The following is a 16239-nucleotide window of genomic DNA, read 5'->3' on the forward strand; positions in this document are numbered from 1 at the left end:
CTCTTCCTGATGTCGTCCCGATTTCTTGGGTGCTGTCCACTGCGTTGACCCTGTCGACTATTCTTCGCCATAGCTCCATCTACCTTGCAATGGAGGTGTGCTGCACCTGTGCCCCAAATAGCTGTAGCTCTACAGCTATGTACGATTTCCTCCACCATGACCCTGAGCTCCTCCTCCGAGAACCTGGGGTGTCTTTGCCGTGCCATGGGGTGGTGTAGGTGATGTGTGGGGTGGTGTATGTGGTGATGAGTGTGGTGATATGTAGTGGTGTGTGGTGTTTTGTGCGTGGAAGTAGTGTGGGGGATGGTGTTGTGTGCCTCTGTGTGGTGGGGTTGTCTATGCTGTGCTGTCTCTCTGGCCTTCGTCAACATTTTTGGTTGTAGGGGTTTGTGAGTGATGTGGGTGTGTGTTTTATATAGTATTGAGTGTGTGGGAGTGGTGTATATGTGTATCAGGTGTGTGTCTTTCGAAATGTCCAATGTGGCAGTGTTTTGGAGATGTGTGTGTATTTTGAGCGCGGCGGTGTGTACCGCAAACGGAATACCGCGGTTGAAAGACCACCGCGTGGATTTGTGGGTCGTGATAGCATGGGCGTTTTCTGTTGGCGTGACGGTGGAGGTTTTGTTTTCGCCAGTTTATCACTGACCTTTGGTGTGGCGGACTTGTGTGGGTGTCTGAATTTTGTCGGATTTCGAGGTGTGGGTCATAATAGCTGTGGCGGTATTCCGCGGCGGTGTATAGGCGGTCTTCTGCACGCGGTAAGCGGCTTTTACCGCCAATGTTGTAATGACCCCCCAAGTCTTTTACCTTACTAGCAATGGGTAAGTAATTCCAAGCCTTTTCCCTGTGTTCAAGCTTCCTTCTTGCAGTTGCCTCTTTATAAATGTTCCCCAGCCTGAGCTACTTCAGTTTGAACCTGAGGGGTTTTCTTTAGAGCTTGCATTAAAAGCTTATGGGCTTTAGATCCCTACCATGTGAATCTCTCAGGTGCATTGGCAGCCCCCAGGACTTCTGTGGGTCAGGGGGCTTTGACTTAGAATTAGAGAAGGCACTAGATTTCACTATGGGGTTATTGATTCTGGAGTCAGCTATTCCAGAATGAATATTAGCTCACTAATCAAAAATTAAATGAGTGAAACTGCCCTCTAAATAGTGCTCATCAGACATTCCTAGCATTTTATTATAAGCCCATGACTATAATAAATACATCAGCTTCACAGCTGGATTATTAATTTAGCATCATATTTTCAAGTCTTGTAATGCCACCCATACAGTGGTATGTCAAGAGGCTTCAAGCCAGATCCTGCATCTGTTGCACAGAATAGAAAACAATGCTTCTGTTTGTTTTTATAAACCAAACAGAAGCTGTTATATTGGATATTTTAATTCCTCCAACATTTCAACATGCAAGGTCAATGTGGAACAAGATTTTAGCCAGTGTGCATAAGAGAATGTAAAAATCTATTGCTCTGACACAAGTAATATTGTCAAAATGTTGTATGCATATGAATTATCTGTTCATCGCGTGTTGCACTCCAAGAGGCACAGGAGTTGTTTAGGAATGTTTGTTTTCAATGGTGGCCAGCGTTCTGGCCTCTTGCTCGTTGGAGTTACTGTACAACGCATTCATTCTAACAGTGGCTATGGTGGTGTGAGGAACCAGTCATGACTTCTCTCTACTTCTGAGACATAATAAAGTCTCTAACTATAACCAATGGCATTCTGTCCTTCTATGCACTAAACACAAACATATAAAAAAGAAGTGTGCACACATAAGACACTTGATACGGGGGCAAGAGCTAGCTGTGCTGTTTCCCAAATCTGTTGGGTGTGGCTGCTGCATGCTCATTTCACGGTCTTCACCACCTCATCTGTTATTAGGTGAGAGCTCCATAGGGGTTGGGAGGTTTGGAGGTGGCATAGTGCATATATGTTCAATATGGCAAGTGTTCAATCTAGAATCCCACTGAACCCTAACTTCTAGGGCAGGCTGAAATCCCAGATTCACAAGACGTTAGAACATACCTCCCCAAAAACCTGCCTGGTCTTCTATGCTTTCATTAGGATGCCTATCACTGTGGACTCATTCACATAACAAACATTCATCCTGTCTCCAATTCCTCATATCCTGATCTCTTGAAAGTCTACTTCACACCACTGTAGCCAGGAGAAAACTATTTGCCTATTTTATATCCCATACTTCATAGGTTTTGGGAGGCAGTCTGTATGAATTGTACAGCATTTATGACATCTTCTCTAGGTAGTATAGGCATCTGCCCAATGGACCAAAAAGGGAGGGTCCTTCTCTGTTGGACTATTTATTCATTTTTATGCTTAACGCAATAGGTTGCGCTATCGTGGTTCTCAGGCTACATACTGACAACCAAGAGGCGGTGTTGCTGTGAATCCCATTCTCTCAGTTGGCATGAACCACCATCAACCAGCTTTGCAATCCTCATTTTCCATGTGACTGTTCATTGGCACTCTAACTACACACCACCCTGTTTCCAATGCCTTTTTCATCATCGCTCAGCAGGATAAAAAAAATTCTAGCTATCGCGTCAAGAATTTTCAATTCTATTAAGGACACGGGGGCGAGGAATATGCTTTCTCTTTCTTTACTGACTTAAAACAGCAGCCAATCAATACAAGTAAAAGAAAAGACTACACATCCCATGATGCCATAACATCCTATCACATGGTCCAATCACTATCCATGTCCTCTGTAATAAGTCCTTTGACCTTTGATGTCACTTCCTCTTTCTTTGGTCAGAACAGATAAGATCAACTTGAAAACTAAACTTCTAACGCCATCCAGAAGTCTGGAGATATGAACATCTTCTCTTCCTGGATCTCCTTCTCCTGGAAAACTCAACACTGGAGCCTCAACGGAGGTAAAACGTTACAACCAATCTATTTCCCATAACGATAAGAATTTCAGGAATTCTTCTGCTCAGAACCTGTAACAACAAACAGGCAGGTAATATCTCAACACAATTGAGAATGTCTCAAATAAACTTTATGTTTCTGTAAAAGACACAAAATGGGAGGGATAATAACAATAACCCAAATATTCATATAATTGATATTCCATATTCATTGTGGTTTTTTAAGACAAGGGGTGGGATAATCCTCGCCTCTGTGTCCTTAATACAATTGAAAATTCTTGACGCAATAGCTAGAATTTTTTTTTGTTCTATGTCAGGACCGGAGGCTCCGATTATGCTAGTTTAAAGCTGTTCTATTACCACAGTAGCTACATCTAATACAGGCTTGTGATAAAACTTACGAAAAGTATTTACTGAAGACCAATCTGCTGCCTTCATAATGTCTTCCAACCGTGAACCCAAGGCAAAAGATTTTGAAGCCATAGCTCCTCTAGCCGAATGGGCTCCAAATACAGAGGTATCAATACCTGCTTCACTCATCAGCCATCTCATCCATCTCGCCAAAGTGGCTGAGGTAACTGGTTTAAAAGGTTTTTGTAACGCAATTAATAATTGACCCTTAACATCTTGCCTAAATTCTTCCGTGACCGCCTCATAATCCTTTAAACATTGAACTACAAATAGCTTTGAATTTTCAGTGTATATTGGATATGATACCGACCTGTAATTTGTTTTAGTCCTTCTTGTCACGGTAAAAGTGACACCCTCTGGAGAAAAAGTTCTATCAGCTAAATCAAGAGCTCTGACGTCTGAAACTCTTTTGCAAGAGATAAGACATAAGAGCATGGTCAACTTAGCCGAAATCTGGTTACGGGACAAATACTTGTTAGCAGGCCAGAAATCTAAGAATTTTAGAACAATGTTAACATCCCATAAAGCAGAATATTTAGGTTTTGGAGGTTTAGTGAGACGAATACCTCTCAAAAGCTTGCAAATTAACGGATGTTCTCCAATAGGTTTACCTTCTATAAGAGAATGTCGAGCTGAAATAGCTGATCTAAAGTTATTAACCGTCCGATAAGCCAGACCAGAACTAGCTAGGTCTGCCAAAAAATTAACAATCAGGCCAAGATGCGCCTCCAATGGATTGGCGCCCCTTCCGTCACACCAACTAGACCATCTGCGCCAGGCTGAGTCATATCTCTTATGGGTGCTACCGGCCCAAGCTTGCTTAATGAAGTCCGCAGCTTGCTTTGAAACATCTGGGGCACTCCATCTAGACCTGAGACTAACCAGGCTAGTAGAGTCAACTTCCCTGACAAGAGCAGTGGATGTTTGATGGCCCTCCGGACTCAATAGAAGATTCTGACGAGGAGGAATTAGAAGAGGAGAGGCACAAGCTAAATGAAGAGCTATGGGGAACCAAGGCTGTGCTCTCCAAAAGGGGGTCACCAGAGTAATTTCTACCTTCTGTCTCCGCACCTGAGACAAGACCCTGGCAATCATCCGAAATGGAGGAAAAGCATACCCTCGAAACTGGGACCAATCCTGAAGAAAGGCATTTGTCTTTATCGCACAAGAGTCGGGACGCCAACTGTAGAATTTTGGAATTTGACAATTGAGACGTGATGCAAAGAGATCCACCTCGCAACTGCCCCATTCTCTGATTAGCTGAGAAAATATCAGAGGGTCCAATTTCCAGTCGCTGGAATCCGACAGGTATCTGGAGTTCCAGTCCGCTACGATGTTCTGGTCCCCAGGAAGGTATTCTGCTATGACTACTAGATGTTGAGTTAGGCAATAATGCCAAAAGTCCTTGGCAATCTCTGCCAGAATCTGAGACTTTGTGCCCCCTAATTTGTTGACATACCTCACTGCTGACACATTGTCCATGCGCAGGAGTATGCAACAATCTGTCTTCTGCAGAGAGAGACTCTTTATGGCAAAGGATCCCGCTAGAAGTTCCGGGCAATTGATATGAAGGGATTGTTCCCATTCCGACCATCTGCCCCCCGTCACAAGGGAGTTGCAACGTGCCCCCCAGCCCCATCTGCTGGCATCGGATTCTATTACCACTTCCGGGTGAGAGCCGAAAATCGCTCTGCCATTCCAAGCCTCCATATGATGAAGCCACCATTGAATCTCCGATTTCACTTCGGCAGTCAATGGGATCTGTTCCGAATAACTCAGACCTTGTTGTAGATGTCTGATCTTGAGCCTCTGTAGTGCTCGATAATGTAGGGGTGCAGAGAAGATCGCCTGAATAGACGAAGCTAACAAGCCCACTATTCTGGCTATCTTCCTCAAGGAGACCGTGTGACTGGAAAATGTCGATCTCAGTTCCCTCTTGATGTTGCGCATCTTTTGAGAGGGAAGAAGAAGGAGACATAGAATAGAATTTATCTGGAACCCCAGGAACTCTATCACCTGAGAGGGCTTCAACAGTGACTTCTGCGCATTGATAAGGAAACCTAAATCTTGCAGAAGACAGATGGTCCAATGTAAATGATCTAGAAGGACTTGAGGGGATTGTGCCATCAGTAGAATGTCGTCCAGATATATTATTAATCTGACTCCCCTGGCTCGGAGCCTTTCCATCACCGGCCTCAGGAGTTTCGTGAAGCACCAAGGGGCTGACGACAGACCGAACGGAAGGGCAAGAAACTCTAAACAATGTCCTTTCCATAGGAATTGTAGGAACCTCCTGTGAGGGGGAAAATTGGAATCGAAAGATAGGCATCTTTTAAGTCCAGCCTTACCATCCAATCTCCTTCTAGGAGAATATCTCTTAGCATGTGGATGCCCTCCATCTTGAAATGTCTGTAGAGGATCTACTGATTGAATTCTTTGAGGTTCAAGACTAACCGGTGACCTCCTCCTTTCTTGTCCACAACAAAAATAGGACTGAGGAAACCGTAAGGATGAGGGGAAGTAAACTGGACTGCTCCCTTGTCTATGAGAGCCTGCACTTCTTTGTCTATAAAATTTTGATTTGCTAGGGAAAAACACATCTGTGTTGGAGGGGAGAGTTGAGAGGGGCTACTGATAAACTCTAGTCGAAACCCTTTGACTGTTTGAAGAACCCATGGATCTCCAGAGATCCGTTTCCAAAGATCCAAGCAAAATGCTACTCCGCCCCCAAGCTTTACCTGAGAGTAATGAATAATGCTCACCTGTGAAGTTTGAGTCCTGTATGGCTCCTTGCTGTCCTCTGCGGTGGCCCCTGCGGAACCGAGGACGTCCTCCTCTGGGGCGGGTGGGGTAGAAGGTGGAGTCCTGTTCCCCATACCAACCACCTCTGCCTCTCGGATAATAGTTTTGGGGACTAGTGTAGGAGCCGCGGCCGGGCATACGTCCTCCATAACGATCGGCCCTGACAAAAAGGCCTCTTTTGAAAACCTTCTTGAGTGACATTTGGGCTTTGTCAAGGGAAGAAAAGGTAGCGCAGAACTTGGCCAAGTCTTTAATAAAGGATGATCCGAAGAGTAGACCTTCCGCCGAAGGGCCCGCTTCCGAGGATGCAAGATCAGACAATTTTGGATCTATGCGCAGTAGTACTGACTTTCTGCGTTCTGCAGAATTAGCGCAATTAGAATTACCTAAAAGACAGATGTATCTTTGTGCCCAACCGATAAGGACATCCGTGTCCACTGGGGAGCCTGATTATTTGGCCACATAAGCCATCTCCAGGATTTTGGTCAGCGGACCAGACAGATCCAGTAATTTGTCTTGGCAACTACGCCAGGATCGATCCAGGCCTTTTTTGGGATCTTTTGCAAATTTTTTCATAAAAGTTACCATGGTAGGGTCTATCTCTGGAGTGTCGGATACCTTGCCTTCCAGGTCTGGTCTGGGGCATTCAGCTTTTAATCGCGATCTGACTTCTTTATCGAAGCTCTTTCTTAAATTAGTTTGGACATATTGAGCCACCTCAGGTGGTGGAATCCAATTGGAAGCCCTGGGGTGTATTATTTCAGTGAGGTCGAAGTCTAAGACCTGGCAAGGAGGGGGGGCTTTCTTAACTTTTTTGCTAGGAATCCGAGTCATCGGAGTCATCAGAAGAGGAATCCTTATCCGAGGAGGAGGGAGAGAAGGAGGCATCCTTCTTAGAGCTATAGTTATGCTCCCCACTATGTTTTTTGCATAGTCTATCAAATGCGTCTGCATGAACATCGCTAATCCCGGCTCCAGATTCTAAATTTTTAGATTTGTCCTTAACCTTCTTAGGTTCAGTTAGGGGTTGTTGTTGTTGTCCCTGCATCCAACCCTGTGAACGGGCGTAGTCAAATAGTTGTCCCGAAAAGGGACCCAAAGCTCTGACCAGGGCGTCATTTACCGACTGTTGGACCTTGGTGTCAAGGGCTTCCACTAGATCTACCTCTAGTTGGTTGCCCAACTCCTCTGTATAATATTCTGCATCCTGGTCATCCCATTGAGCCATGATGGGAGAGCTTTTATGGCAAAATATCTTTAACCAGCCAAAATAAACTTGAAGTCTAGGAGTTATAAATGGGGGGAGTGCAAAAACCCCAAAATTCAGGCTAAGAGTGAAAATGCCCTTATTTAGAGTGTGAAGGGAGCTGCCTGAAGGCACTCTAGGCTGCAGCCTAGTTTAATTTTACAACCCAGTCAGTTCAGAGACTGCTGGACGTCAGGGAGCAAGCTATAGAGGTTTGGGGGTCCCCGGTGCACTCGCGCTGCAAATCCACGAAGCCGATCTCGATTCAAAAGTGAAAGCGAGAATCGGCTCGTGGAGGCGTGCGCGCGCTCGCGGAAATAGAAAGAAGACTGCAAAAGCAGCTCCGCTCCCGCTCCACGGAAAAAAACGGGCATGAAAATTTTCAGCAAAAGCCAGTAATACGACCGAGTACGATCGCTACATAAGCTTCAACAATAGCGCACTGAATCGTGACGCACAAATAATTACAAATACAGTACAAAATCAATAAATATATCCGAAAATATCGGAGAGAAATAAATCGTGTACTTATCTGCTGCGAAGCAGCAAAGAAAGAGGAAGTGACATTAAGGGTCAAAGGACTTATTACAGAGGACATGGATAGTGATTGGACCATGTGATAGGATGTTATGGCATCATGGGATGTGTAGTCTTTTCTTTTACTTGTATTGATTGGCTGCTGTTTTAAGTCAGTAAAGAAAGAGAAAGCATAATCGGAGCCTCCGGTCCTGACATAGAATTGGTGGCTGCACAGAACAGTTATGTTTTCTGTCTGCAGCTCTCTGCTTTATCCAGTGGTCCTGCTTGCATTATCACTCACCTCAGTGGCAATGCCCCTTAAACTATAGTTTTGAATAGTGGAGGAAATTAAAATCTCACATCCCGCAGTCAAGCTTCAATATCTGCGTTGTCATCTGTCGTCAGAAATTAGCTGTGAGTATTGGATGTAGACACCATCAACAGAAATCCATTCTGGACGCCCTCTGTTAATGAGACCTGTGAACATTTCTAGGAATGTGAATATTAGAGCCAACTCCACATTTTTGACTACACAAACTCATGTGTATATAAAGGTGTCTAACCCTGTTTTCCTACCAGTACTCTACATGAGTGTTTTATATTCATTATCTATTGCCTTACCCTTTTTGATGCAGATGTTATATGAGTGCCACATACCTCAGCCAGGTGTACTAAAGATCTGTCCAATTATCTTGTGTCTCATGTCTTCCAGGATAGAATTCAGCCGCCAAGTGAAATACACATACCGACTTAACAACCACCCAGGGTGGGCATCCCAAACTCCATTTGATCTCGTCATCCAGAGAACATCATAATCCCTGTAAACAATCACATCGAAAGAGTACGGTGTAGAGGGGTTCTTGATTAATGTCTGGTCATCAAACAGCACCAACCATCTTTTTTGGAAGATAGATAATGATGCGTGCTTGCATTGGTAGACTACAAATCTATTTTTTGATGTGTTGTAAGGCACATTCCAGTGATCCACCAAAGGAAGGAGACACACACCCTGTTAGTTACTAGAACTTGAGCTTGGGCGTGTGCACCAAACTTCTTTTTTTTGGCCCAGTCACATGCCAGTAACATTGGTGTAGGGAAGTGTGAGTAACAGCTCTCCGGAAGACGGAACTTTCCTAGGATGTGTCCTCATGGACTGTGCATATGTTTGGTTGTCAAAAAGATAAGCTAGGTGATCTTGAGACAGGTCTTCTGAACAAGAGATGTCAGATGTTTTGATTATGTCAGAGGTTTTGATTACATATAATGATGTGCAATTTGAGTCAGAGGCAATGGAGTTATTATTTTCTATGTTTGTGAGGTGAAGCATTTTATGACTGCTTTCTATGGCCTGCAGGCCAACGGGTATATTCCCGGGGTTAATAAAATGGAGGAGGGCTAGATGCAGTTGGTAAAAAGCCAGATTTCATAGAGCAAGTACTTTTTGGGGTGATCTTATCATATTGCGGAATGCTCTTTAATATCTTGAACATGCTGTTCATATTGTAAAGGTCAGAAAGCTTCCACGTGATGCCTGTAATATTGCACAGTTTTGTTAAACTTAATTAAAAAGAATTTTTAAAAACTTAAGGTCACAGAGCCAGTCACTATGCAGTCCCCTTGACTGTTAACTATGGCTAGACCAGTAAGTGTGGATGGGAAGAGAGCTGTTGATGCAGTGGGAAGGAATCAGAATCATTACAAATACAATTATGATAATCACCCAAGTGAAGAGATGTGAGTGAGTGTGATTGGAGGTTGTCCTTCTGAACATATGATGAAAGGATGCAGTGCACTCTTGAGGCACAAGAAGGGAGTCATTGTGAACAGAAATGCTGTTGCTCATGAGTGTAGGGGGTGTGAGTATAGCAAGCTGTATCAAAGTGAATTGTGAGAAGAACTTGAAACAGTCCAAAGTTCAAAGATCCTTTCATGAAGATTTGGGCGCTGCAAACAGTATTTCCAAAAGGGATCCCGCAAAGATGATGGAGGCAATGATCTATTGACTTCCATACATACCTTGAAATCTGGTGGGCAGAGGGACTCTTGTTAATAATGTATTTTCTTCACATTGGAGTTGTTTCCTTTTATTTTCTTTTTGAATTAGCTTTTTCATTGTGTATTAAATAAAGGATGTTAGACTATGTAGATGGTTTCAAAATACAGTACTCTCTGGAATGTGATGAATTTGTGAGCATTTTGGAGTATTAATTAAGAGTTGGTGTGCAAAATGGACTGACTAGTTTATATATGCTTGGTTGAGACTGGACTTGAGAGAAGGTGATTTGGTTGTCTATGTTGATTACTACTGAAGATCTGCAAATACATACCAATATCTCTGGTTCGTTCTGTGTTAATTTTTTACCCAGGTACTGAAATTATCCTTAAAGAAAAATTTAAGGAGTCTCACTCTGTAGTAGAAACCATATCTGAGTGTTCAGAAATAAAAACATTCTTCCATTGGGAGAGACGTTTTAGCAGCTGATAACTTCAGTTATCGGTTGAAATATCCTTCACATAACTGGCTTTTCACAGGTGACTGACATCTCTGTTGAAATTCCCCCTACTCCGCCGTTTTGCAAAAAATCAATATGTTGCTATTTTGCAGAAAACACTAGTTCTACACAAGACCAAAATGAGCTTGGGTATTTTATGACTGGTTAGAAGTCGGCAAAAAGATAGTTTGTCACATTTTGCTGCACCACAATGCATTTGTGTAGTTGGTTTTGGTAGGGCTGCATCATCAAATATATTGATTTAGTTTGCAATGGCGAATTATAGGCCAGATGTATGATTACAAAGGGTCGCAAAAACTGGACGCATTTTGCACCTGTTTTTTTAATCGAAGTGGGTCACAAACTGATCGACTTCATTAATATTCATGAGGTAGTTCCCAAATCACTATGGGGCATATTTATACTCCGTTTGCGCCGAAATTGCGTCGTTTTTTTAGACGCAAAACTAACGCCATATTTATACTTTGGCGTTAGACGCGTCTAGCGCCAAAGTTCATGGAGTTAGCGTCATTTTTTGGCGTGAACACCTTCCTTGCGTTAATGAGATGCAAGGTAGGCGTTCCCGTCTTAAAAAATGACTCCCAGGCATGTGCGTGGTATTTATACTCCCGGGCAAAAATCACGCCCGGGAGTGGGCGGGGCAAAAAACCCCGCATTTGCGCCTGAATTTAACGCCTGGGTCAGGGCAGGCGTTAAGGGACCTGTGGGCTCAGAATGAGCCCAGAGGTGCCCTCCCCTGCCCCCAGGGACACCCCCTGCCACCCTTGCCCACCCCAGGAGGACACCCAAGGATGGAGGGACCCATCACAGGGAAGAAAAGGTAAGTTGTGGTAAGTATTTTTTTTTATTTTTTTTGTGGCATAGGGGGGCCTGATTTGTGCCCCCCTACATGCCACTATGCCCAATGACCATGCCCAGGGGACAGAAGTCCCCTGGGCATGGCCATTGGGCAAGGGGGCATGACTCCTGTCTTTGCTAAGACAGGAGTCATGTTAATGGGGGATGGGCGTCGTAAAAAAATGGCGCAAATCAGGTTAAGGCGATTTTTTTGACTCAACCTGACTTGCCCCATTTTGAGACGCCCATACGCCATTTTCCCCTACGCCGGCGCTGCCTGGTGTACGTGGTTTTTTTCCACGCACACCAGGCAGCGCCTGTCGGCTAACGCCGACTAACGCCATTCTATAAATACGGCGCCCGCATGGCGCTTCAGAATGGCGTTAGACGGCGCTAATTTTTTTGACGCTAAACTGCGTTAGCGCAGTTTAGCGTCAAAAAGTATAAATATGGCCCTATGTTTGCACACAATCACAGGGATGATGGATACAAGGATTAGCGGACTACCTTGTCTATAATTTTGTTTAAATCAAGATTTTTTTTTTTTACTTTCACTGTCTGCTGGCAGTGGTCCTATGGTCCTCTGCTAATTCGCGCTGAAAGTTTCTTCAATATACACAAAAGGGAAGGGATCGAAACAGCACCTCTTCCATTTTGTGAATGAACTACGATACCAACAGAAGGGTTGCTACGTTTTCAATGGATGGCACCAGAAATATGGTTGCAAACCATTGATACACTGTAGACAGATTACTGAAGGGACGTCTAAACACTCCCCTACTGAATACTGGTTCGGTATTCATTCTCATTTTGAGAGTTGATAAAACTTTACAAAATCCATAAAATGGGATTCGTCAATTGCAAAACACATTTTTGCGGGCGCAAACTTTGATTCGTAATGTTTGTCACCTTAAAAGAAAGAAAACGATTTTACATTTGGCTCTTTCTTTTTCCCCTTATTGCACTGGCTACTTTAACAAAACAAGACGCAAACCATATTGAACATACACACACATTAATATGCAGAAATCTTGAAGAGTTTATTGAGGTACACGGTCTACATCAAAAGTTGAAGTTACTACGAACTGTTTTGACAGGACATGGAAATACCTGAATCATAATCAATCTATTAGATAATTTAATCACTCCGAGCAGTACACAAAGAAATGTTGAGTAATTGATTGGAGAAGTTTCTGTTGGACAGCCAGCGCTTAAACAATTATCCAGAACACTAAAAACACAATTTCAAATGTCTCAAACAATTTAAAAACGCCTTCTAAGCATGCAAAATGAATTATTTTTCTTATCTTTTTGTTGAGGTTTTGAGGTGGAAGAAAGAATTTAAAAACTTTTGAGAATCTGAAAGTGCGTTCTCATTTAAAAAACTCAGCAGTGCACATAGGTGATTCCAATCTGAAGTTGACCATGAGGCATATATTGGGACAGTGGCCTTTGAAAAGGTCTTGTAAGCAAAATAACATCTCTTTGAAGCTATAGGTCCTTCCTCAGCGCTAAATCTAAGAAGCAGTTCCACTATTTCATGGTTTACATTTGGACATAAAATACAAAGTGCAGAAAAGAACTACAATGTGGCCTTTCTAAAAGCGTAACAAGCATTTCTACTACAAGTTTAACCTTCTACACAAATGCTACTTAGTACAAATTGCAATTTCTAGTAGGTTGTGTATACAAAAATGCATTGGTAATTCGGGCTAGGGACAAGGCACAAAATCAGGACATTGTTCCAGAAGCCATGTCTGTGTTCTTAGAAGATCAGCACGGTCCGAATACTGTAAGAAAGTAAATAAAACATTGTATTAGCTATTTTGCACAATTATTAATTCACTTGTCCCAAAATTCTATAGCATTGACTTATTTAAGGCTATAGGTTTCTGTCCAGGTCACATCTCTGGCTGATCACTGCATCCTATCACTTTTATTAGTAATTGCATCTCAATGCTGCTTTTTGCAGTTAGTCCCTGAACAAAGAGTTTTGGACCATTCTTTATAAATATTCCTAACTTTACTGCAATAGAAGGAATGGTGAGGAAGGGTGGGGTTGGTGGATAAAGGAGAATAAAGTAGGGAAAGAATGAAGGACAGCAAGTGTAGAAAATAGTATTTGAAATATTTGTGAGAATCAAAAGAAGAAAAGAATGGCATCATTCCAATGAATGTAAGACTTCAGCCAATGGGAAGGCTATAAAATACGTTTTTCAGCCCAGTTTCCATTTCAGCAGTACATTAGTATATCATCTCATCTATCTCTTTAAATAAATAATGAAAACATGATTCTTTATTTTATTACTAGATTTTATTTGCATATTTGAATACACAGGATACAAAAAGCAACAATGGCAGGCAATGATGGATTTTCAAGTGCATCATTACATTGTGAAGTTAGAAGTACTAACAGTTCGCCTTTACGCGAGTGTGTCAACGTTATAGTGTTAAAGTGTTTCTTAGGCAATGATCCATCTTATGGCAAGTTATCAATCAATGTGTGATATTGTCTCTGCTGGGGTGTGTTTCTGATGCTTCCCCCTGCCTGAACTTTGTTGTTGATTGTCCTGTCTGGAGTGGGACTGTGTCACCCAGACTTCTGTGTGGAGAGGCGGGTCCGGCGGCCAAGCGCTCATAAACGCCAGAGGATTTCTCCATTTCCATTGTAGGGAAATGCCTCCCTTGGCATGGTTACCCCTAACTTTTTACCTTTTGTTGATGGCAGTTATGATTGAAAGTGTGCTGAGACCCTGCTAACCAGCCCCCAGCACCAGTGTTCTTTCCCCCCTAAACTGTACCTTTGTTCCCACAATTGGCACAGCCCTGGCACACAGATAAGTCCCTTGTAACTGGTACCCCTGGTACCAAGGGCTCTGTGGCCAGGGAAGGTCTCTAAGGGCTGCAGCATGTATTATGCCACCCTGGGGACCCCTCCCTCAGCACAAGCACACTGCCTCACAGCTTGAGTGTGCTGGTGGGGAGAAAATGACTAAGTCGACATGGCACTCCCCTCAGGGTGCCATGCCCTCAACCCACTGCCTGTGGCATAGGTAAGCCACCCCTGTAGCAGGCCTTACAACCCTAAGGCACTATACCACAGGTGAGGGCATAGTTACATGAGCACTATGCCCCTACAATGTCTAAGCCAAACCTTAGACATTGTAAGTGCAGGGAAGCCATAAAGAGTATCTGTTCTGGGAGTCTGTCAGTTACGAACTCCACAGTTTTATAATGGCTACACTGAAATCTGGGAAGTTTGGTATCAAACTTCTCAGCACAATAAATGCACACTGATGCCAGTGTGGAATTTATTGAAAAATGCACACATAGGGCATCTAAGAGATGCCCCCTGTATACCAGTCCAATTCCTGTTAGGCTGACCAGTTCCTGCCAGCCTGCTACAACCAGCTGAGTTTCTGGCCACATGGGGTGAGTGCCTTTGTCACTCTGTGGCCCTGCATTGGTGGAGTTGCTTCTCACCTCCCCTGCAGGAACTGTAACACCTGGTGGTGAGCCTCAAAGGCTCATGCCTGTTGTTACAGCGCCCCAGAACATCCCAGCTAGTGGAGATGCACGCCCCTCCGGACACGGCCCCCACTTTTGGCGGCAAGTCCGGAGGAGATAATGAGAAAAACAAGGAGGAGCCACCCACCAGTCAGGACAGCCCCTAAGGTGTCCTGAGCTGAGGTAACCCCTGCCTTAAGAAATCCTCCATCTTGGTTTTGGAGGATTCACCCAATAGGAATAGGGATGTGCCCCTCTCCCGTCAGGTAGGAGGCACAAAGAGGGTGTAGCCACCCTCCAGGGCAGTAGCCATTGGCTACAGACCCCAGACCTAAACAAACCCCTAAATTCAGTATTTAGGGGCGGCCCTGAACCCAGGAAATCAGATTCCTGCAACCTGAAGAAAGAAGAAGGACTGCTGACCTGAAAGCCCCGCAGAGACGATGGAGACGACAGCTGACTTGGCCCCAGCCCTACCGGTCTGTCTCCAGACTCAAAGAACCTGCACAGCGACGCATCCAGCAGGACCAGCGACCTCTGAGGACTCGGAGGACTGACCTGCACCTAAAGAACCAAGAAACGCCAAAGGACAGCAGCTCTGTCCAGAAACAGCAACAAAATTGCAACAAAGAAGCAACTTTAAAGAGACTCTAACTTCCCGCCAGAAGCGTGAGTCTTCACACTCTGCACCCGACGCCCCCGGCTCGAGTTCAGGACAGCCAACACTGCAGAGAGGACTCCCAGGTGACTCCAATGACGTGGACACCCTGAGTCGACCTCCCTGCACCCCCACAGCGACGCCTGCAGAGAGGATCCAGAGGCTCCCCCTGACCGCTACTGCCTGATAACAAAGGAACCCAACGCCTGGACCAAACACTGCACCTGCAGCCCCCAGGACCGAGAGAAACCACCTACCAGTGCAGGAGTGACCAGCCGGCGGCCCTCATCCTAGCCCAGTCAGTGGCTGGCCCGAGAAGCCCCCCTGTGCCCAGCCTGCATCGCCACAGTGACCCCCGGGTCGATCCATTGATTTCTGCAGCAAACCCGGCACCTACTCTGCACACTGCACCCGGCCGCGCCTGTGCCACTGAGGGTGTGTTTTGTGTGCTTGTGTGTGTCCCCCACAGTACTCTACAAAACCCCCCTGGCCTGCTTCCCGAAGACGCAGGTACTTACCTGCTAGCAGACTGGAACCGGAGCACCCCTGTTCTCCATAGGCACTTATGTGTTTTGGGCACCCCTTTGACCTCTGCACCTGACCAGCCCTGGGTTGCTGGTGCTGTGGCTTTGGGGTTGCATTGAACCCCAAACGGTGGGCTGCCTATGCCCAGGAGACTGACTGTGTAAGTGCTTTACTTACCTGAGAAACTAAAATCTACTTACCTCCCCAGGAACTGTTGATTTTTGCAGTGTCCACTTTTAAAATAGCTATTTGCCATTGTAACCAAAACTGTGTGTACTACTGTTTTAAATCAAAGTTCTATACTTACCTGTGTGAAGTACCTTACATTTTATG

The 16239-nt window shown here is 44.5% G+C and overlaps 1 protein-coding gene across 1 annotated transcript in view; it reads right to left on the minus strand.

The window, feature by feature from the left end:
• Positions 1 to 12237: 12237 nt before the first annotated feature.
• The window catches only part of LOC138299788 (all-trans-retinol dehydrogenase [NAD(+)] ADH4-like), a 195055-nt gene continuing 191053 nt past the window's right edge, over positions 12238 to 16239 (minus strand). Inside the window, exon 9 of the mRNA XM_069238346.1 lies at positions 12238 to 13006. Coding sequence (XP_069094447.1) covers positions 12982 to 13006 — 25 coding nt within the window. The 3' untranslated portion in view covers positions 12238 to 12981. The remainder of the gene's footprint in view (positions 13007 to 16239) is intronic.

Source organism: Pleurodeles waltl, chromosome 1_2 (assembly GCF_031143425.1).
Source record: "Pleurodeles waltl isolate 20211129_DDA chromosome 1_2, aPleWal1.hap1.20221129, whole genome shotgun sequence".
NCBI lineage: Eukaryota > Metazoa > Chordata > Amphibia > Caudata > Salamandridae > Pleurodeles > Pleurodeles waltl.